At 48.2% G+C, this 21676-nt stretch overlaps 1 protein-coding gene across 3 annotated transcripts in view; it reads left to right on the forward strand.

The window, feature by feature from the left end:
• The window catches only part of lpcat1 (lysophosphatidylcholine acyltransferase 1), a 78317-nt gene that overhangs the window by 12306 nt on the left and 44335 nt on the right, over positions 1–21676 (forward strand). The window contains exons 1-5 of one of the 3 annotated variants that reach the window (XM_064983341.1): positions 3973–4049; positions 4452–4838; positions 5326–5540; positions 6089–6201; positions 6292–6352. In XM_064983341.1, the coding sequence (XP_064839413.1) occupies positions 5354–5540; positions 6089–6201; positions 6292–6352 (361 nt within the window). In that variant the 5' untranslated portion in view covers positions 3973–4049; positions 4452–4838; positions 5326–5353. Of the gene's footprint in view, positions 1–3909; positions 4050–4451; positions 4839–5325; positions 5541–6088; positions 6202–6291; positions 6353–21676 lie in introns of those variants that run through there. The other 2 variants (XM_064983339.1, XM_064983340.1) reach the window with 2 other exon arrangements.

Consider the following 21676-nt stretch of genomic DNA (forward strand, 5'->3'; position numbering starts at 1 on the left):
GAGGAAAATCCATCAAGGAAGTGATATTATTTTGAAATGGGTGTTTTTCCATTGAAAGCCTATCCACCATTTTAAAGGGATAGGCCCCAGATTCTGTTCCCTATGGCTTCCACTAGCTGTGAACAGTCTGTAGACATTGTTTCAGGCCTTTATTCTGAAAATGAGGGAGAATGAGTAGTTTCAATGAGAGGCCAGTGGGAAATCCCCAACCTGTTTGGTGTGCAATCCCGAGAGCGCGCCTTTCTTGTTTTTCTTTTATATTGACGACGCTATTGTCCGGTTGAAATATTATCGATTATTTAGGCTAAAAACCACTTGAGGATTGATTATAAACATCGTTTGACGTTTCTACGAACTTTACTGATACTTTTTGGAATTTTCGTCTGCCTCTTATGACCGCATTTGAGCCATTGTTACTGAACAAAACGCGCCAAAAACTGGAGGTTTTTGGATATAAAGAGGGACTTTATCGAACAAAACAAACATTTATTGTGTAACTGGGAGTCTTGTGAGTGCAACCATACGAAGATCATCAAAAGTAAGTGATTCATTTGATTGCGATTTCTGACTTTCGTGACTAGTCTACTTGGCTGGTTACTGTTTCTAATGTTTTGTGTGCTGAGCACTGTCCTCCAATAATCGCATGGTTTGCTTTCGCCGTAAAGCCTTTTTGAAATCTGACATGGCAGCTGGATTAACAACAAGTTAAGCTTTGTTTTGATGTATTGCACTTGTGATTTCATGAAAGTTAAATATTTCTTGTAATTTAATTTTGGCGCTCTGCAATTTCACCGAAAGTTGTCGAGGTGGGACGCTAGTTTCAGTGTTACTTGCCTCGACACGAGCATAGAACTTGTTTAGCTCGACTTGTCGGCACGTGCCACTGGGTGGCTCTCGGCTGTGCTTCCCTTTTTGTAGTCTGGAATAGTTTGCAGGCCCTGCTACATCCGACGAGCGTTGGTGAATCGCACTACACCGGCAATCTTTGTCCTGTATTGATGCTTTGCCTGTTTTGATGGTTTGTTGGAGGGTATAGCGGGATTTCTTCTAAGCTGCCAGGTTAGAGTCCCGCTCCTTAAAAGCCGCAGCTCTACCCTTTAGCTCAGTGCGACTGTGACCTGTAATGCATGATTTCTGATTAGGGTATGTTTTATTTTTATTTCACATTTATTTAACCAGGTAGGCTAGTTGAGAACAAGTTCTCATTTACAACTGTGACCTGGCCAAGAATAAAGCAAAGCAGTTTGACACATACAACAACAGAGTTACACATGGAATAAACAAACATACAGTCAATAATATAGCTGAAAAAAATCTATATACAGTGAGTGCAAATGAGGTGAGAAGGGCGGTATAAGGCAATAAATAGGCCATGGTGGCGAAGTAATTACAATATACAAATTAAACACTGGCGTGATTGATGTGCAGAAGATGAATGTGCAAGTAGAGATACTGGGGTGCAAAGGAGCAAGATAAATAAATACATGAATACAGTATGGGGATGAGGTAGTTGGATGGGCTATTTGCAGGTGCAGTGATCTGTGAGCTGCTCTGACAGCTGGTGCTCTAAGCTAGTGAGGGAGATATGAGTCTCCAGTTTCAGTGATTTTTGCAGTTCCTTCCAGTCATTGGCACCAGAGAACTGGAAGGAAAGGCAGCCAAAGGAGGAATTGGCTTTGGGGGTGTTTCTCAAGTGAAAAAATGTGCCTGAAAACGAGTAGTCTCTCATTAAATGACATCAAACATAAGCGGTCCCTTCGTTGAAGAATCCCCATTGTTGACCAATCACCAACAAAGGGGCATAGACTTCGGCTACCGAACTTCGGCTTGCCTCGAAAGATGTGTCGAAGACCAAGCGAACAAAGACATCACATGTCATAATATGCACAAACTGTTTGGGATGGGAAGCATGCCGACGCCCTTTTTAGAGGGCAGCAAGATATTTGCCTGCTGGGTGGACTCCACCCCTACGTGTGTTTGTATGTGTAGGGGGGGGATGCACAAACGCATTCTTAGGGGTGGGTATTTGTCCGCATGTGTAGGGGTTGAGAAGCCTTTCCCTAATGGCCCTTGCCAACCCTGGAGGAGGGAAGTGTGTGCCGTGCATTTTAAGGAAACAAAAGGCTTGCATCTAGTCTCTCTCTTGCATGCCTCCTCTCTCTCACACATGAGTCTCTGAGTCTCCTCCTGAATATTTCACCACAAAGCGCTTTCCTTTTTAGCTCCTTGAATCCTCCCTCACAACCAACATGGAGACCAGCTCACAAGAGTGCCAGTTGTAGAACACAACCCCTCGCTCCTTGCCCTAATCCTTTGGAATTAGCGGAAATGAAGAGTCCAGAAAGGTAGAGGTTGAAATTACCTTCATTTTGAAACTCATCTGAAAATCAAGGACAGTTTTAATTTTATCTCCTGATCTCAATGACTTCACCAGCCAATTCTATATTAACCCCCAAAAGGATTTTGCTAGTGTATCTTAGCTAACAGTTATTACATCTATAGGGTTTGCTATACTTCCAGGATCACAAGATGGCGAGCTAGTGGCCTTGGAGGTTTCTCGGGTGATGTGATGAGAATCTGAGGAAGATATCTTAAAAAGTGTTACATTGTAACACTCATGCAACTTGTATCATTTTCTTTAGTAGCGGGAAAGATACTCAGCTGCCAAATGATTGTAAGAGAAACACTGATTCTACAGGAGGGACAGGTAGTCATAATTCTGGTAATGGAGTTATAACCTCAGTAGAATGGCTTCTAATATGTGTTATTATGCTGTTTGGATGAGTCCATTTACAGAAGGGGGTGGTGGTGGTCAGGATAGATCTTTAGGTGTTTTGGGGATGTAGCGGGGGGGGGGGGTCATAAACCAGCCCTATTAGTGTTTATTTATCTGGCCATGCTGTCTGCACCTGGGAGAAGAGAAGGAATAGAGTCTCCTGGGAAATGAAAGAAGACCACATTGTAATGTAGGCAGGCAGAGAGAAGGAGGAGAAGAGAAGGAATAGAGTCCCCTGGGAAATGAAAGAAGACCACATTGTAATGTAGGCAGGCAGAGAGAGGGAAGAGAAGAGAAGGAATAGAGTCCCCTGGGAAATGAAAGTAGACCACATTGTAATGTAGGCAGGCAGAGAGAAGGAGGAGAAGAGAAGGAATAGAGTCCCCAGGGAAATGAAAGTAGACCACATTGTAATGTAGGCAGGCAGAGAGAAGGAATAGAGTCCCCTGGGAAATGAAAGAAGACCACATTGTAATGTAGGCAGGCAGAGAGAGGGGGAAAGATATATTTATAGAGAAAGCAATAGAGAGAACCGTGCAGTATTGTGAGAACAACAACACCCTACTGTAAGAGACAAGAGGGATAAGAGGTCTCCAGATGATGGGTAGAAGAATAGAGGGGGGTGGGATCTGAAATGACAGTGGGCCTTGACATTGTGACCCTGTTATTTGGAGTGATGGCATGACATACAACCATATTCCTTCTAAGGGTGTGACAGGTCAATAGTTATCTGCTTTGACCTTAATGATGTAAGCATAAATTAATTTTATACTAAATTAACTTATTTTTTATTTAAACCTGAAATCACATTGGATAGTTTAATTTAATTTTTTTTTTTTTATAGCATTTCTTTATGAGCTGTTGTGATCATGCTTACATAAGGAGCATAGAGTAAACAAGGAGAAAGCTAGGAGGGATGACTAGCTGTATGTCTGTCATTGCTGGATGGTCTTCTTCAACAGAGCAGTTCTTTATGGGTCAATACAACTTCACAGAAAGAGATTCTTTCCCTGATGAAATGTGATCATTTGTACCTCTGTCTCCCTCTGTGTTGTTATGAATGAATGAATGCATCACCATTTGATTTTGTCACTCTCGCTCTGCTCTTGCCCCCCGCCTCCCCCCTTTCTCAGATTGGTGTGATGACTGTGACAGTGTTCCCAGTACGGTTGTTCTTTGCAGTGTTCCTCATGTTGCTGGCCTGGCCCTTTGCCTTCGCTGCCTCTCTGGGACGATCTGAACTGGCCGTGGAGACCGAGACCTGGTGGAGGAGGTGTGTGTGTGTGTGAGAGAGAGAGAATTATATATCAAATTTTATTGGTCACATACACATGGTTAGCAGATGGTAATGCGAGTGTAGCGAAATGCTTGTGCTTCTAGTTCTGACCATGCAGATATATATAGATATATATATATATGCCTGTCGTGTGTGTGTGTGTGTGTGTAACACACACACGCGACAGGCCGTAATTGCATTCTTAAAGAGATTCTTCTGTAATTGTGTGTACTTTTTAGCCAGTAGTTCTGAAAGTTAAGCTCACTAGCCAAAAGTGGTCCCTGAAAATTGAGTACCGTAATTTCCGGACTATAAGCCGCTACTTATTTCCCCCGCTTTGAACCTCGCAGTTTATACAACGACGTGGCTAATTTATGGATTTTTCCCCTCTTTCACAAGATTCATGCCGCCAAAAAACTGAGCACCGTCACATAATGTGACGTAAATCGAGCGCGCTCAAACTTCCCATCATTCTGATTACGGTAGTCATTTTGTCACCCTCATCATGGCAAAGACACGGAGAAATGCATATGATGCAGCTTTCAACTTGAAGGCGATCGATCTGGCTGTTGGAAAAGGAAATAGAGCTGCTGACAGCGTGGAGCATTGTCAAAAAATCCACTATCATCAACGGGTTTCGAAAGGCTGGACTGCTGCGTGTTGAAGAGGGCAGCGATCAACATCGGATGAAGCAATTCTGAGGCTATTCAACTCTGACACCGAAGGAGATGACGACAGTGGTTTCAGTGCACAGGAGGAGGAAGATGGTGACCAATGACTTTCTTGGTAGGCTACTGTTTAATTTTTGTTACAAGCCGTGTTTCGTTAAAACCTATTTATTATTGTTACAAGCCGTGTTTCGTTTAAAGGCTGTGTAAAGTTAATTTGTTTCAATGTACCGGTAGGCACCTGCGGCTTATAGACGTGTGCGGTCATTTATGTACAAAATACATATTTCTTAATAATTCAGTGGGTGAGCTTTATATTCAGGTGCACTTAATAGTCCAGCAATTACGGTACTACTTCACATGTACAGAAATGTGAACCACGTCATTGCTCTCTCTGCTGTGTGTTCACCTTTGCTGTGCTGTCACTAAAATGGTGAGGGGGCTGAAGCTCATTGATGCATCCAACCCAAAGTGGGAGGGTTACAAAAATACATAGAAGTTACCAAAGTTCCAGAGCATGTCTTTAATTGACTTACCTGTGTAAATAGCAGTTAATCAGACACACCCTCACCCTGTCTCTCTCGCTCTCTCTCTCTCTCCTACAGGATCTGTGACATAGCCCTGAGGGTGCTCATGCGTGCCATGTGGTTCTGTGGAGGTTTCCATTGGGTGACGGTGAAAGGGGAACCGGCCCCGCCCTCGCAGGCGCCCATCCTCACCCTGGCCCCTCACTCGTCCTACTTCGACGCCATCCCCATTACCATGACCATGGCCTCTATCGTCATGAAGACCGAGAGCAAGAATATCCCCGTCTGGGGTAGTGAGTAGTCATCCTCATCATCTTCATTAAATACCATTGTCTACCTCGTTCCCTTCTCTCGCGCTCTCTCCCTGCCTCTTCCTCATTTGTCAGGCTTTTTTAGTCTGTCTCACTGTCTAGGGAAGTGTGCAATGTAGCCTTCATTTTCTCTCTCTCTGGTAGTATAGTCTTCCTCATTTCTTTCTGTCTCCATCAGGGCCGGTGAGAACCACAGTCTTCTGATAGATACTGACTGATGTGAGTTAGTGAGGTTATCAGACTGGACATGGAGGGGAGGGGAGTGGAGGGGAGAGAGGTAGAGGTGGTGAGACCAGGTGTTAATGATTAGCATATTCTGGGTTATCTCATAACATTCTTATTATTAGTCATAATGCTGTGCTAATCACTAATCTCTCATCTCTCTATTTCCCTCCCTCTCTTATCTGTCTCTCTCCCCCCTCCCCCTTCTGTCTCTCTCCCCCCTCCCCCTTCTGTCTCTCTCCCCCCCTCCCCCTTCTGTCTCTCTCCCCCCCTCCCCCTTCTGTCTCTCTTTCTCCCTGCCCCACCAGCTTTGATAAAGTTCATAAGGCCAGTGTTCGTGACGCGGTCGGACCAGGATTCTCGTAGGAAGACAGTTGAGGAGATCAAACGTAGAGCCCATGCTGGTGGGGAGTGGCCTCAGGTAACACACACACTGCCTGCTTGTGTTAACGTAAAGACCAATCCTCCTCAATCTTCTATGTCAAATTAAATGTACTGTGTGTGTGTGCAGATAATGATATTTCCAGAGGGGACATGTACCAACAGAACCTGCCTCATCACATTCAAGCCTGGTATGTGTTCTTCTTTATGCTGACCAAGCTCTCATACCCTCGCTCTCTCTGTCTCTCTGTCAATTCAATTCAATTCAAGGGCTTTATTGGCATGGGAAACATGTGTTAACATTGCCAAAGCAAGTGAGGTAGATAATATATAAAGTGAAAAACAATAAAAAATTAACAGTAAACATTACGCATACAGAAGTTTCAAAACAATAAAGACATTACAAATGTCATATTATTTATATATATATATATGTGTGTGTTTTTACAATGTACAAATGGTTAAAGGACACAAAATAAATAAGCATAAATATGGGTTGTATTTACAATAGTGTTTGTTCTTCACTGGTTGCCCTTTTCTTGTGGCAACAGGTCACAAATCTTGCTACTGTGGAATTTCACCCAGTAGATATGGGAGTTTTTCAAAATTGGATTTGTTTTCGAATTCTTTGTGGATCTGTGTAATCTGAGGGAAATATGTCTCTCTAATATGGTCATACATTGGGCAGGAGGTTAGGAAGTGCAGCTCAGTTTCCACCTTATTTTGTGGGCAGTGAGCACATAGGCAGACATGGCTCTCAAGAGAAGACAGGCTATGGCGGCCTTTCTCAATAGCAAGGCTATGCTCACTGTGTCTACATAGTCAAAGCTTTCCTTAATTTTGGGTCAGTCACAGTGGTCAGGTATTCCGCAGCTGTGTACTCTCTGTGTAGGGCCAAATAGCATTCTAGTTTGCTCTGTTTTTTTTGTTAATTCTTTCCAATGTGTCAAGTAATTCTCTTTTTGTTTTCTCATGATTTGTTTGGATCTAATTGTGCTGTTGTCCTGGGGCTCTGTAGGGTGTGTTTGTGTTTGTGAACAGAGCCCCAGGACCAGCTTGCTTAGGGGACTCTTCTCCAGGTTCATCTCTCTGTAGGTGATGGCTTTGTTATGGAAGGTTTGGGAATTGCTTCCTTTTAGGTGGTTATAGAATTTAACGGCTCTTTTCTGGATTTTGATAATTAGTGGGTATCGGCCTAATTCTGCTCTGCATGCATTATTTGGTGTTCTACGTTGTACACGGAGGATATTTTTTCAGAATTCTGCGTGCAGAGTCTCAATTTGGTGTTTGTCCCATTTTGTGAAGTCTTGTTTGGTGAGCGGACCCCAGACCTCACAACCATAAAGGGCAATGGGCTCTATGACTGATTCAAGTATTTTTAGTCAAATCCTAATTGGTATGTTGAAATTGATGTTCCTTTTGATGGCATAGAATGCCCTTCTTGCCTTGTCTCTCAGATCGTTCACAGCTTTGTGGAAGTTACCTGTGGTGCTGATGTTTAGGCCAAGGTATGTATAGTTTTTTGTGAGCTCTAGGGCAGCAGTGTCTAGATGGAATTTGTATTTGTGGTCCTGGTGACTGGACCTTTTTTGGAACACCATTATTTTGGTCTTACTGAGATTTACTGTCAGGGCCCAGGTCTGACAGAATCTGTGCATAAGATCTAGGTGCTGCTGTAGGCCCTCCTTGGTTGGTGACAGAAGCACCAGATCATCAGCAAACAGCAGACATTTGACTTCGGATTCTAGCAGGGGGAGGCCGGGTGCTGCAGACTTTTCTAGTGCCCGCGCCAATTCGTTGATATATATGTTGAAGAGGGTGGGGCTTAAGCTGCATCCCTGTCTAACCCCACGACCCTGTGTGAAGAAAAGTGTTTTTTTGCCAATTTTAACCGCACACTTGTTGTTTGTGTACATGGATTTTATAATGTCGTATGTTTTACCCCCAACACCACTTTCCATCAGTTTGTATAGCAGACCCTCATGCCGAATTGAGTCGAAGGCTTTTTTGAAATCAACAAAGCATGAGAAGACTTTGCCTTTGTTGTGGTTTGTTTGGTTGTCAATTAGGGTGTGCAGGGTGAATACATGGTCTGTTGTACGGTAATTTGGTAAAAAGCCAATTTGACATTTGCTCAGTACATTGTTTTCGTTGAAGAAATGTACGAGTCTGCTGTTAATGATAATGCAGAGGATTTTCCCAAGGTTACAGTTGACACATATTCCACGGTAGTTATTGGGGTCAAATTTGTCTCCACTTTTGTGGATTGGGGTGATCAGTCCTTGGTTCCAAATATTGGGGAAGATGCCAGAGCTAAGTATGATGTTAAAGAGTTTTAGTATAGCCAATTGGAATTTGTTGTCTGTATATTTGATCATTTCATTGAGGATACCATCAACACCACAGGTCTTTTTGGGTTGGAGGGTTTGTATTTTGTCCTGTAACTCATTCAATGTAATTGGAGAATCCAGTGGGTTCTGGTAGTCTTTAATAGTTGATTCTAAGATCTGTATTTGATCATGTATATGTTTTTGCTCTTTATTCTTTGTTATAGAGACAAAAAGATTGGAGAAGTGGTTTACCCATACATCTCCATTTTGGATAGATAATTCTTCTCTGAAGCCACCATGGTGCATGCCATGCATTCCATTGTAAGGTTATAGCAGACAAAAGTGGACCAGAATCACCTGAGCGGGCGAACCACCCAGAAAACCACCCTTCTGAAACAGAGAGAGGAGAAAGCGGCTGATACAGAGAGGAGAAACGAGAGAGTGTGAAAAACAGAGAAGAGAAAGAGATGGAGATAGCAGCAGTAAAGTCACGGTTTATAGCGAAGAAAATAGTAGAATTTGAACGAGGGAAAGAGAGTGAGCAATGGAGAAAATTGTAGAGGGATAATAAAATAGAGGGAAAAAACAGAGATACGAAAATATTCTCTGTTGCCGGGGACACAGGAACACCTGTCCCATCCGGTCCTCTGGTGACCTTTGAACTTTGACCTCTATTACTAACATGTGACGTGTTGAGAGAACTAAAATATCAAGATTCTACCAGAAATAACTGTTTTAGATGATCAGCAAGGTACCTTACACAATAGATTACTGAAGATTGCATGACGTGCATCTCAATAACACAACCCTGTCAAGGATACTGCTAAAAGAGAGGTTTAACTTTAAAAAGCTTGAGTCACCCCTAAAGTAGGCCTCCCCCCCACTTAAAACCACACAAATATATACAAGCACGTATACACCACACACATATACACACATGCAAACACCCTCCACCCAACTACCAACATATACAGACTACTCTCAGACCATGTATACATCCCCACCCATGCATTTACACCCCAAACACACACACCCCACCCAAAACATACACACAGAAACACACACAATCCCACTCATGTGAATATACACCCCAAATTAGCACACAGTGGGACCATTTTACCTACACCATGCTGGGGTACAGGTTGAGACATATTAGCGACGCCAGCCCTCTCTGTCAGAGGTTATTTCAGGGATTTTGTTTGTTTAGTGTTTTCCAATTTTCCCAGACGTGGTTAGAGTCTATGGATTCTTCAATTGCATTGAGCTGATTTCTGACATGCTGTTCCTTCTTTTTCCGTAGTGTATTTCTGTATTGTTTTAGTGATTCACCATAGTGAAGGCGTAGACTCAGGTTTTCCAGGTCTCTATGTTTTTGGTTGGACAGGTTTCTCAATTTCTTTCTTAGATTTTTGCATTCTTCATCAAACCATTTACCATTTGCCAGGGTGAAGTGGTGGGCCAGGAAAACATTTGGTTTTGAGGCACAGTCACGGAAAATACTTGCGTTTACCCGCTGTGTTGTGGCAGGGTCTTTTCGTGGTAGCAGGGTGGAGATAATCACTTGTGCGTTGGGGAAAGTAGAAGAAGCCTTTTCAATCACTCCCTTCAGTGCTGTGGCCACCCTTTCCTGCTGTGCTCTCAGGTCGTTTGTGCCTGTGTGTATTATTATGTGGCTGGGTGAGCCAAGTTGGTCCTCAGACAGAAGGTTGAGGGCACGCTGGGTGTTTGGACACCAGAGTTTAGACGCACTGTGTTTGGAAAAAAGTTTATTTTCTTCTATATATTTCCCATATTTCCCAAGTAGTACAATCTGTGTCTTGTGTTTGTCCTCAGTGGGTGTGGGGGGTTGTCAGAAGGGCTATCAGGGTGGCTGACAGGGGGGGTGAGAGCCGCTGGGCTTGTGGTTCTTCAATTGTCTGTTCTGCTGTGATGTCGACTCTATGGTCAGGGCCTGGTTTGGACTGTTCTGCTGTGGTGTCGAGACTTTTGTCAGGTGCTGAGGTGGGCTGTTCTGCTGGCTTCTCTGTGGGGGTGGCCACCTCTAGTGGGTTGTTCTCAGTCACACGCCGTCCCCCTCAACCTCTCCTCCGTCCCCCTCACCCTCTCCTCCACCAGCAGTCTGATCCTCTCCTCTAATGCTCTGTTCTTCTCCTGATTCTGCTCTTTCTCCTGTTGAAGTTGTCTCACCACAGTCCAGAGTGCAGATATGTCTCTGTCCACCTTCAGCTCTCCGGGTCTGGTTAAGGGGGTGTTGTTGTGCTGGACTGTTGTCTGGGTCTGTGCTGACTGAAGTGTAATCACCTGCTGTTCCAGCTCCTCCTGCTTTACCTCCAGCTGGGTGAATTTGTTCTTCATTTCAATGAGGGAGTGGTTATCTGTGCTGGGAGTTTGACTCTCCGCTGGGGGCTGCTTGTCTTTGGGGTTACATAATGAAGAGGTCTGGTCTGACCCGCTCGGGGTATCTTTATCAAGGGAGAGCTTCTCCTGCTGGGCTAATTCTTTTTGATTAGGTGAAAGTCCAGCTGAAACTGTTTGGGGTTACCCTGTACCATTTACTGTTCCGGACTTATAGATATTTATATTACCTGACTAAGAGTCCTCGTTATCAAGTATTCTGAGTTTCCACCCCTTGTTAACCCCCCTCTCTTAAACCTCTTGATACTCCCCATCCCGGATCCGGGATCGTGAATAAAGCCTCAGGCTCATTAGCATAACGCAACGTTAACGATTTCTGAAAATCGCAAATAAAATGAAAATAATGCGCCTGCTCTCAAGCTTAGCCTTTTCTTAACAACACTGTCATCTCAGATTTTCAAAATATGCTTTTGAATCATAGCAATTCATTAATTTGTATAAGAGTATGCAAAGCTAGCTTAGCATTTTGAGTAGCATTTAGCACGCAACATTTTCACAAAAACCAGATAACCAAATAAATAAAATCATTTACCTTTGAAGAGCTTCGGATGTTTTCAATGAGGAGACTCTCAGTTACATAGCAAATGTTCAGTTTTTCCTGAAAGAAATCTTTGTGTAGGAGAAATCGCTCCGTTTTGTACATCACATTTGGCTACCGAAACGAACCGAAAATTCAGTCACCAACAACTCCATAATATCGACCGAAACATGGCAAACGTTGTTTGGAATCAATCCTCAAGGTGTTTTTTCACATATCTCTTCATTGATATATCGTTCGTGGAAGCCTGCTTTCTTCTCTGCTTTCTTCTCTGAATTCCATGGAAAAATACTTGCAGCTGAGGTTTGCGCACCAATTTCGGCGCAGGACACCGGGCGGAATCTTTTCTTGCCTTATCATTCTTTACATGCACAGGGTACTGTATTTTAATTACCTCTGAACAGTGTGAGAGAGCTTCTAAGGCCTCTCCATTTGGTTGGGGTAGACTGTGACTCTCCTGCCATTGTTGGGCTAATGGGCTTTGACACCTCTCACTTGACACGTCAGTGTTATTTGAAGCTATATCAAGCTTGGCAGAATTATGTTAGAATTCAGTCCTTATAAAGTAATGTTGTGTATTTTTCTTCTTGACTTTTGTAAATAAAATATAGTTTCAGACTAAACATTACTCACTCAGTTCCAGGTTGGATGGTGTTTTCAGGTTTCTGTTGTTTTCCAGAGAATTTGCTGTATAGGGTAATAAATCCTTGGTAGTTGTGAACCTTCCAGGTGATTCCGTAATTCCGTCCAAAATCAGGTTGTAGGTTTTAAGTTTTGATTTGAAGTAAGGGTTATGTTGTAGAGGGTAGAATCCAGTATGTGTTCCTGACAAAAAATCCAAGTTTATCTAACACCTAATCTATATTTTTTTAAAGAAAATGCTGAAAAATACAGGAGCTCATCTGATCCTGACCTCTGCTCTGTCTCTCTCTCTCTGTCTCTCTCTGTCTCTCTCTCTGTCTCTCTCTCTGTCTCTCTCTCTGTCTCTCTCTCTGTCTCTCTCTCTGTCTCTCTCTCTCTGTCTCTCTCTCTCTGTCTCTCTCTCTCTGTCTCTCTCTCTCTGTCTCTCTCTCTCATCAAATCAAATGTTATTGGTCACATGCAGATGTTGTCTTTACTATCATTAACTGAAGACTGATAGTTTTTATCAAAGATTCTCTGTAATTAGTTACTACTCGATCACCTGATTAATCACATAACTAATTAACTAGGAAGTTGGGGCACCAAGGAAAAATATTCAGATTACAAAGTTATCATTTCCTAAAATAACTTTTCAGATATTTTATCTGACAAATTAGTCTTCGAATTAATGAATTATTTACTTTACCTCACGTTAGTCTCATTCCAAACGTCGTAAATTGTTGGTTATCTGCACAAAGCCAGTCTTCACTATGAGTCATCCATGCATCAATTGTCTTAATCATTTATTTATTACTAACTAAGTAATTCACAGAAATGCACAAACAAACAAACAAACAAGGTAAATGTAATGAGAATGTGCCCTAGTGGGCTAAACCGGTGTGGCGGCTTGTTAGACAAAAGGGGAAGTGGGGGGTCAACAAAAGTCACTACAAAGTGATAATTATAACAATTGAAATGCTAATCCTTTGCACATGAACGCTCACTCATTTGGGAACAATTGCAATCAATATATATATTTACTCTCAGTGTGTCGTCTTGATTGCTGGTGAAAAGTTCATTTCTTTTGTAGAATTGTCCATCTCTCTCCCTCTCTCTCTTGGTTGTGGTTAGAGGGGATTGTTCGGAGTGACATTCGTTATAGGATGGATGTTTCGGCGGTTGTCGTTCTTCGCGTTCAATGATGCCGAATTCCTAACTGCAGACTAGTAATCAATATCAAAGACTTGTTCTTATTCTGTCGGTATCGATAGTCTAAGAGTTTAACCAGCAATGATCTACAACCTTTGTCCTCCTAATGGAGAAAAACATGGTCTGCAACCTTTAGCCATCTCGTAATTGAGGTAAGCTCGGTCTGCTGATAATTTCTCAAAGTTGGGTTTTATTCAGAATGGCAGAAAAGGGGCTGTCCCAGGAGGCCTGACCTTAACTGGGCTCAGGGGCAGTCCTCTGATTTAGTTCAAATCAAAAGGGAATTGTATTTTTCTTCATTAAACAGTCAAAAATCATATTACACAATTATACAAACAGTATCATACTCACTCATTCATCTTATACAACAATTAGATGTAAACCTCCATATGAGGCTATTATATAAACAGCATTATGGTAATGTGGCCACACCATCTCCCATGAGCTTCCCCAAGTTGTGACAAACGGACCAGTTCGTAGCTGGATTCTTCACCGATCTTTTATACTTTCTCTGGATCATGAAATTTGTTCGTACCTCAAGTTCTGTGAGGTGGAAGGAATTCCTTTGTTCTCCATGAAAATCTACTCTCTCTCTCTACTGTGTGGCCATGTGGCAGGGTCTTCTCAGGAATTTACGATGTCTCTCTGACCACAGCAACCTAGTTGAAGGAGGCAAGGGGGAGGCAGGGAGAGTGGGATGGGCTTGCTATACCCAAAGAAGCCAACGTCATGACACAGATGTCAATGCGAGTGTAGCAAAATGCTTGTGCTTCGAGTTCCGACTGTACAGCAATATCTAACAAGTAATTTAATAATTTCACAACAACTACCTTATACACACAAGTGTAAAGGAATGAATAAGAATATGTACATATAAATATATGGATGGCTGAACGGCATAGGCAAGATGCAGTAGATGGTATAGAGTACAGTATATACATGAGATGAGCAATGTATGCTATGTAAACATTATATAAAGTGGCATTGTTTAAAGTGACTAGTGATACATTTATTACATCCAATTTTTAATTATTAAAGTGGCTAGAGTTTTGAATCAGTATGTTGGCAGCAGCCACTCAATGTTAGTGATGGCTGTTTAACAGTCTGATGGCCTTGAGATAGAAGCTGTTTTTCAGTCTCTCGGGCCCAGCTTTGATGCCCCCAAACTGACCTCGCCTTCTGGATGATAGCGTGGTGAACAGGCAGTGGCTTGGGTGGTTGTTGTCCTTGATCTTTATGGCCTTTCTGTGACATCGGGTGGTGTAGGTGTCCTGGAGGGCAGGTAGTTTGCCCCCGGGGATGTGTTATGCAGACCGCACTACCCTCTGGAGAGCCTTGCGGTTATGGGCGGAGCAGTTGCCGTACTAGGCGGTGATACAGCCCGACAGGATGCTCTCGATTGTGCATCTGTAAAAGTTTCTTCGGCCTCCTGAGGTTGAAGAGGCGCTGTTCGCTTTCTTCACCGCTGTCTATGTGGGTGGAACATTTGTTTGTCTGTGATGTGTACGCCGAGGAACTTAACTTTCCACCTTCTCCACTACTGTCCCGTCGATGTGGATAGAGGGGTGCTCCCTCTGCTCTTTCCTGGAGTCCACGATCTTCGCCTTTGTTTTGTTGACGTCTCTCTCTCTCGCTCTGTCGCTCGCTCGCTCGCTCTGTCGCTCGCTCGCTCGCTCTGTCTCTCGCTCGCTCTGTCTCTCGCTCGCTCTGTCTCTCGCTCGCTCTGTCTCTTGCTCGCTCTGTCGCTCGCTCTCTCTGTCGCTCGCTCTCTCTGTCGCTCGCTCGCTTGTCGCTCGCTCGCTCTGTCTGTCGCTTGTTTCTGTCTGTCGCCGCTCGCTCTGTCGCCGCTCGCTCTGTCGTCGCCGCTCTGTCTGTCGCCGCTTCTGTCTGTCGCCGCTCTGTCTGTCGCCGCTTCTGTCTGTCTGTCGCTCTGTCTGTCTGTCGCTCTGTCTGTCTGTCGCCGCGCTCTGTCTGTCTGTCGCTCGCTCGCTCTGTCTGTCGCCGCTCGCTCTGTCTGTCGTCGCCGCTTTCTGTCGCTCGCTCGCTTGTCGCTCGCTCTGTCTGTCGCCGCTTCGCCGCTCTCTCGCTCGCTCGCTCTGTCTCGCTCGCTTGTCGCTCGCTTCTCTGTCGCCGCTTCTCTGTCGTCGCTCGCTCGCCGCTCTTCTGTCGCCGCTTCTCTGTCGCTCGCTTCTGTCGTCGCTCGCTCTGTCTCGTCGCTCGCTCTGTCGTCGCCGCTCTGTCTGTCTGTCGCCGCTTCTGTCTGTCTGTCGCCGCTCTGTCTTCGCCGCTTGTCTCGCTTCTCTCGCTCTGTCTCTTTCGCCGCTTCCATCTCTCGCTCGCTTTCTCGCTCGCTCTCGCTTGTCGCTCGCTCGCTCTGTCTGTCGCCGCCGCTTGTCTGTCGCCGCTTGTCTGTCGCCGCTTCTGTGTCTGTCGCCGCTTCTGTCGTCGTCGCCGCTCTGTCGTCGCCGCTCTGTCTGTCGCCGCTTCTGTCTGTCTGTCGCTCTGTCGTCTGTCGCCGCTCTGTCTGTCTGTCGCTCGCCGCTCGCTCTGTCTGTCGCTCGCTCGCTCTGTCTGTCGCCGCTCGCTTGTCTGTCGCTCGCTCGCTCTTTCTGTCGCTCGTCGCTTGTCGCTCGCTCTGTCGTCGCTCGCTCTCGCTCGCTCTTCTCGCTCGCTTGTCTCTCGCTTCGTCTGTCGCTCGCTTCTCTGTCGCCGCTTCTCGCTCGCTTCTCTGTCGCTCTGTCTGTCGCTCGCTCGCTTGTCTGTCGCCGCTCGCTCTGTCTGTCGCCGCTCTGTCTGTCTGTCGCCGCTCTGTCTGTCTGTCGCCGCTTCTGTCTGTCTGTCGCCGCTCTGTCTGTCGCCGCTCGCTCTGTCTGTCGCCGCTCGCTCTGTCTGTCGCTCGCTCGCTCTTTCTGTCGCCGCTCGCTCTTTGTCGCCGCTTCTTTGTCGCCGCTTGTCTGTCGCCGCTCGCTCTTTCTGTCGCTCGCTCGCTCTGTCGCCGCTTGTTCGTCGCCGCTCTTCTCGCCGCTCTGTCTTCGCTCGCTCTGTCGCTCGCTCTCTCTGTCGCCGCTTCGCTCGCTTTCTGTCGCTCGCTCTCTCTGTCGCCGCTTCTCGCCGCTCTCTGTCGCTCGCTCTCTGTCGCCGCTCTGTCTGTCGCCGCTCTGTTCGTCGCCGCTCGCTCTGTCTGTCGCCGCTCTGTCTGTCTGTCGCCGCTCTGTCTGTCTGTCGCCGCTCTGTCTGTCTGTCGCTCGCTCTGTCTCTCGCTCGCTCTCTCTCGCTCGCTCTCGCTCTGTCGCTCGCTCGCTCTGTCTGTCGCTGTCGCCGCTTGTCTCGTCGCCGCTCTGTCTGTCGCCGCTCTGTCTGTCGCCGCTTCTGTCTGTCGCCGCTTCTGTCGTCGCCGCTCGCTCTGTCGTCGCCGCTTCGTCTGTCGCCGCTTCTGTCTGTCTGTCGCTCTGTCTGTCTGTCGCCGCTCTGTCGTCTGTCGCTCGCTCGCTCGCTCTGTCGTCGCTCGCTCGCTCTGTCTCGTCGCCGCTCGCTTCTGTCTGTCGCTCGCTCGCTCTTTCTGTCGCCGCTTCTGTCGCCGCTTCTGTCGTTGCTCGCTCTCGCCGCTTCTCTCGCGCTTGTCTCTCGCCGCTCTGTCTTCGCCGCTTGTCGCTCGCTCTCTCTGTCGCCGCTCTCTCGCTCGCTCTCTCTGTCGCTCTGTCTGTCGTCGCCGCTTGTCTGTCGCCGCTCGCTCTGTCTGTCGCCGCTCTGTCTGTCTGTCGCCGCTTGTCTGTCTGTCGCCGCTTCTGTCTGTCTGTCGCTCGCTCTGTCTGTCTGTCGCCGCTCGCTCTGTCTGTCGCCACTCGCTCTGTCTGTCGCCGCTCTGTCTGTCGCCGCTCGCTTTTTCTGTCGCCGCTCGCTCTTTGTCGCCGCTCTGTCTGTCGCTCGCTCTCGCTCTCGCTCGCTCTTCTCGCTCGCTCTGTCGCTCGCTTCTCTGTCGCTCGCTTCTGTCGCTCGCTCTCTCTGTCGCCGCTCTCTCTGTCGCCGCTCGCTTGTCTGTCGCTCGCTCGCTCTGTCTGTCGCTCGCTCGCTCTGTCTGTCGCTCGCTCGCTTGTCTGTCTTTCGCTCGCTCTGTCTGTCGCCGCTCTCGCTCTCGCTCTCTCTCTCGCTCTCTCGCTCGCTCGCTGTCGCTCGCTTTCTGTCGTCGCTCGTTTTTTCTGTCGCTGTCGCTTTTGTCTGTCGCTCTCTCTGTCGCTCGCTCGTTCTTTCTGTCGCTCGGTCGCTCTTTCTGTCGCTCGCTCGCTCTTTGTCGCCGCTCGCTCTTTCTGTCGCTCGCTCGCTCTGTCGCTCGCTTGTCGTGTCGCTCGCTTCTCGCCGCTTTCTCGCTTTCTCGCTCTTCTCTGTCTCTCTCTCTCTCTCTCTGTCTTCGCTCTGTCTCTCGCCGCTTGTCTTCTTTGCTTTGTCTCTCGCTCGCTTGTCTTCGCTCGCTTGTCTTCGCCGCTCTGTCTTCGCTCGCTCTTCTCTCGCTCGCTTGTTCGCTTTTCGCTTGTCGCTCGCTCGCCTCGCTTTCGCTCGCTTCTGTCTCGCTCGCTTGTCTTCGCCGCTCTGTCTTCGCCGCTCTGTCTTCGCTCGCTTGTCTTCGCCGCGCTCTGTCGCTCGCTTGTCGTCGCTCGCTCTGTCGCTCGCTTCTTGTCGCTCGCTCTTCTGTCGCTCGCTCGCTCTCTCTGTCGCTCGCTCGTTTCTCTGTCGCCGCTCGTTTCTCTGTCGCCGCTCGTTTCTCTGTCGCCGTCGTTTCTCTGTCGCCGCTGTTCTTCTGTCGCTCGCTCGCTTTCTGTCGTCGCTCGCTCTGTCTGTCGCCGCTTCTCTGTCGCTCGCCGCTTTTCTGTCGCTCGCTCGCTTGTCGTCGCTCGCTTTCTGTCGCTGTGTTCTGTCGCCGCTTCTCTGTCGCCGCTCTGTCGCCGCTCTCTGTCGCCGCTTTTCTGTCGCCGCTCTCTCTGTCGCCGCTCTCTGTCGCTCGCTTTCTGTCGCTCGCTCGCTTCTTTCTGTCGCTCGCTCTGTCTCTGTCGCTGCCGCGCTCGCTGCTCTTCGTCGCTCGTTCGCTTGTTCGCTCGCTTGTCTTCGCTCTTGTCTTCGCCGCTTGTCTTCGCCGCTTGTCTCTCGCCGCTTGTCTTCGCTCTGTCTCGCCGCTTGTTCGCCGCTTGTTCGCCGCTCTGTTCGCCGCTTGTCTTCGCTCTTCGCTTGTCTCTTTCGCTCGCTTATCTTCGCCGCTTCGCTCTTCGCTTTCGCTTGTCGCTCTCTTGTCGCTCGCCGCCAGCTTGTCGCTCGCGCTTTCTGTCGCTTGTCGCTGTCTTTTCTGTCGCTGCTCGCTTTCTCGCTTTCTCTTCTCTCGCTCTTGTCTTCGCTTGCTTGTTCGCTCGCTTGTCTGTTCGCCGCTTGTCTTCGCCGCTTGTCTTCGCTCGCTTGTCTCTCGCGCTTTGTCTGCTTGTCTCGCTCTTGTCGCTGTCGCTTGTCTCGCTTGTCTTCGCCGCTTGTTCGCCGCTTGTCTTCGCTGTTTGTGTTCGCCGTTTTGTCTCGCTCGCTTGTCTTCGCTGCTTGTCGCTCTGTCTTCGCCGCTTGTCGCTCGCCGCTTGTCTTCGCTCGCTTGTCTTCGCCGCTTGTCTCGCTGCTTGTCTTCGCTTGTTCTCTCGCCGCTTGTCTTCGCTCGCTTGTCTTCGCTTGTCTTCTTCGCTCGCTTTCTCTTCGCTTTCTTTCGCTCGCTCTGTCTTTCTTTCGCCGCTTGTCTTCTTCTTTTCGCCGCTTGTCTCTTCGCTTTTCGCTCGCTTGTCTCTTTCTTTCGCTCGCTTGTCTCTTTTTGCGCTCTTGTCTCTTCTTTTCGCTCGCGCTTGTCTCTTTCTCTTTCGCCGCTTGTCTCTTCTTTCGCGCGCTTGTCTTCTTTCGCTTTCGCTCTTGTCTCTTCTTTTTCGCTTGTCTGTCTCTTCTTTCGCTCGCTTGTCTGTCGTCGCTTTTCTGTCGTCTTTCTTCTGCTCGCTCTGTCGCTTGCTTGTCGCTCGCTTGTCGCTCGCTCTCTTCTGCTTTCGCTTCGCTCTTCGCTCTCGTCTTCGCTTGTTGTCTCGCTGCTTGTCTCGCTTGTCTCTCGCCGCTTGTCTCGCGTTTGTCTCTCGCTCGCTTGTCTCGCTCGCTTGTCTTCGCTCGCTTGTCTCTCGCTCGCTCTGTCTTCTCGCTCGCTTGTCTTCGCTCGCTTGTCTCGCTCGCTTGTCTCGCTTTCTCGCTTGTCTTTTCGCTCGCTTGTCTCGCTCTTTTCTCGCTTGTCTCTCTTTCGCAAGGCTTGTCTCTCTTTTCGCCGCTCTGTCTCTTTCGCTCGCTTGTCTCTTCTCTTTCGCTTGTCTCTCTCTCTTTCGCTCGCTTGTCTCTCTCTTTCTCTTTCGCTCGCGCTCTGTCTCTCTCTCTTTCGCTTCTCGCTTGTCTCTCGCTCTTCTCGCTCTCGCTCTTTTTTGTCGCTTGTCTTCTCTTTTCGTCGCTTGTCTCTTCTCTTTCGCTCGGCTTGTCTCTTCTCTTTTCGCTCGCGCTTGTCTCTTCTCTCTCTTTCGCTCGCTTCGTCTTCGCTCTGTCTCTTGTCTCTTCTTTTCCAGCTTGTCTCTCTCTCTTTCGCTCGCGCTTGTCTCTTTCTCTTGTCTTTCTTTCGCTCGCTCTGTCTCTCTTTCGCTCGCTTGTCTTCTTCTTCGGCTTGTCTCTCTTCTTTTCGCCGCTCTGTCTCTCTCTCTCTCTCTGTCTGTCGCGCTCTTTCTGTCGTCGCCGCTTCTTTCTGTCTCGCTTCTTTCTGTCGCCGCTCTTTCTGTCTTGTCGCTCTCGCTGTCGCTGCTTCTTCGCTCGCTTTCTTCGCTCTCTTCGCTCTCTTCGCTTTCGCTCTCTCTCGCTTGTCTCGTCTCGCTCGCTCTGTCTTCGCCGCTTGTCTCTCGCTGTTTGTCGCTGCTTGTCTTCGCTCGCTTTGTCTCTCGCTCTGTCGCTGTTTGTCTTCGCCGCTTGTCTTCGCCGCTTGTCTTCGCCGCTTGTTCGCTCGCTTCTTCGCTTCTCTCGCTTGCTCTCTCTTGCTCTTTCTTGTCTCTTCGCTCGCTTGTCTCTCGCTTCTCTTTCGCTCGCGCTTGTCTCGCTTTCTCTTTCGCTCGCTTGTCTTCTTTCGCTCGCTCTTGTCTTTCTTTCGCTCGCTTGTCTCTTTCTCGCTTGTCTTCTCTTTTCGCTCTGTCAAGCTTGTCTCTCTTTCGTCGCTTGTTTGTCTCTTCTTCTCGCTCGCTCTGTCTCTTCTTTTCGCTCGCTTGCTCTTTCTTTTCGCTTGTCTTCTCGCTCGCTTGTCTCTTTCTCTTTCGCTGCGCTTGTCTCTCTCTTTCGCTTCAAGGCTTGCTCTGTCTTTCGCTCTTGTCTCTCTTCTTTCGCTCGCTTGTCTCTTCTCTTTTCGCTCGCGCTCTGTCTTTCTTTTCGCTCGCGCTCTGTCTTCTCTCTCTTTCGCTCGGCTCTGTCTTTCGCCAAGGCTTGTCTTTCTTCTTTCGCTCTCGCTTGTCTCTTTCTTTCGCTCGCTTGTCTCTGTCGTCGCTCTTGTCTTCTCTCGTCTCTCGCTTCGTCTTCTCTGTCGCCGCTTGTCTGTCGCCGCTTGTCTCGTCGCTCTTGTCGCCGCTCGCTCGCTTGTCGCCGCTTCTTTCGCTTGTCTGTCGCCGCTTGTCTCGTTTTGCTCTGTCGCTCGCCGCTCGCTTGTTCGTCGCCGCCGCTCTGTCTCTCGCCTCGCTTGCTCTGTCGCTCGCTCGCTTCGTTCGTCGCCGCTTCTGTTCGTCGCCGCTCTCTGTCGCTCGCGCTCGCTCTCTCTGTCGCCGCCGCTTGTTCGTCTCGCTCGCCGCTCTGTCTCGTCGCTCGCCGCTTGTTCGTCGCCGCCGCCGCTTGTCGTCGCCGCTCGCTCTTGTCGCCGCCGCTTGTTCGTCGCTCGCTCTGTTCTCTCGCCGCTTGTCTTCGCCGCTCTGTCTCGTCGCTCGCTCTTTCTGTCGCCGCTTGTTCGTCGCCGCCGCTTCTTGTCGCCGCCGCTTCTCGTCGCCGCCGCTTGTCTCGTCGCTCGCTCGCTTCGTCGCTGTCGCGCTTTTTCTGTCGCCGCTTTCGCTTTCTGTCGCTCGCTTGTCGCTGCCGCTCTGTCTTCGCCGCTCTGCTCGCCGCTTGTCTCGCCGCTCTTGTCTCGCCGCTTGTTCGCTTGTCGCTGCTCGCTTGTCGCTCGCTCTTGTCTCGCCGCTTGTCTTCGCCGTTTCTGTTCGCTCTTGTCTTCGCTCGCTTCTCTTTCGCTCGCTTGTCTTCGCCGCTTGTCTCTCGCTCGCTTGCTCTTCGCGCTTGTTCGCTGCTCTGTCTCTCGCTTGTCTTCGCCTCGCTCTGCTCGCTCGCTTGTCTTCGCCGCT

This window comes from Oncorhynchus masou, chromosome 13 (genome assembly GCF_036934945.1).
Source record: "Oncorhynchus masou masou isolate Uvic2021 chromosome 13, UVic_Omas_1.1, whole genome shotgun sequence".
NCBI classification, from domain to species: domain Eukaryota; kingdom Metazoa; phylum Chordata; class Actinopteri; order Salmoniformes; family Salmonidae; genus Oncorhynchus; species Oncorhynchus masou.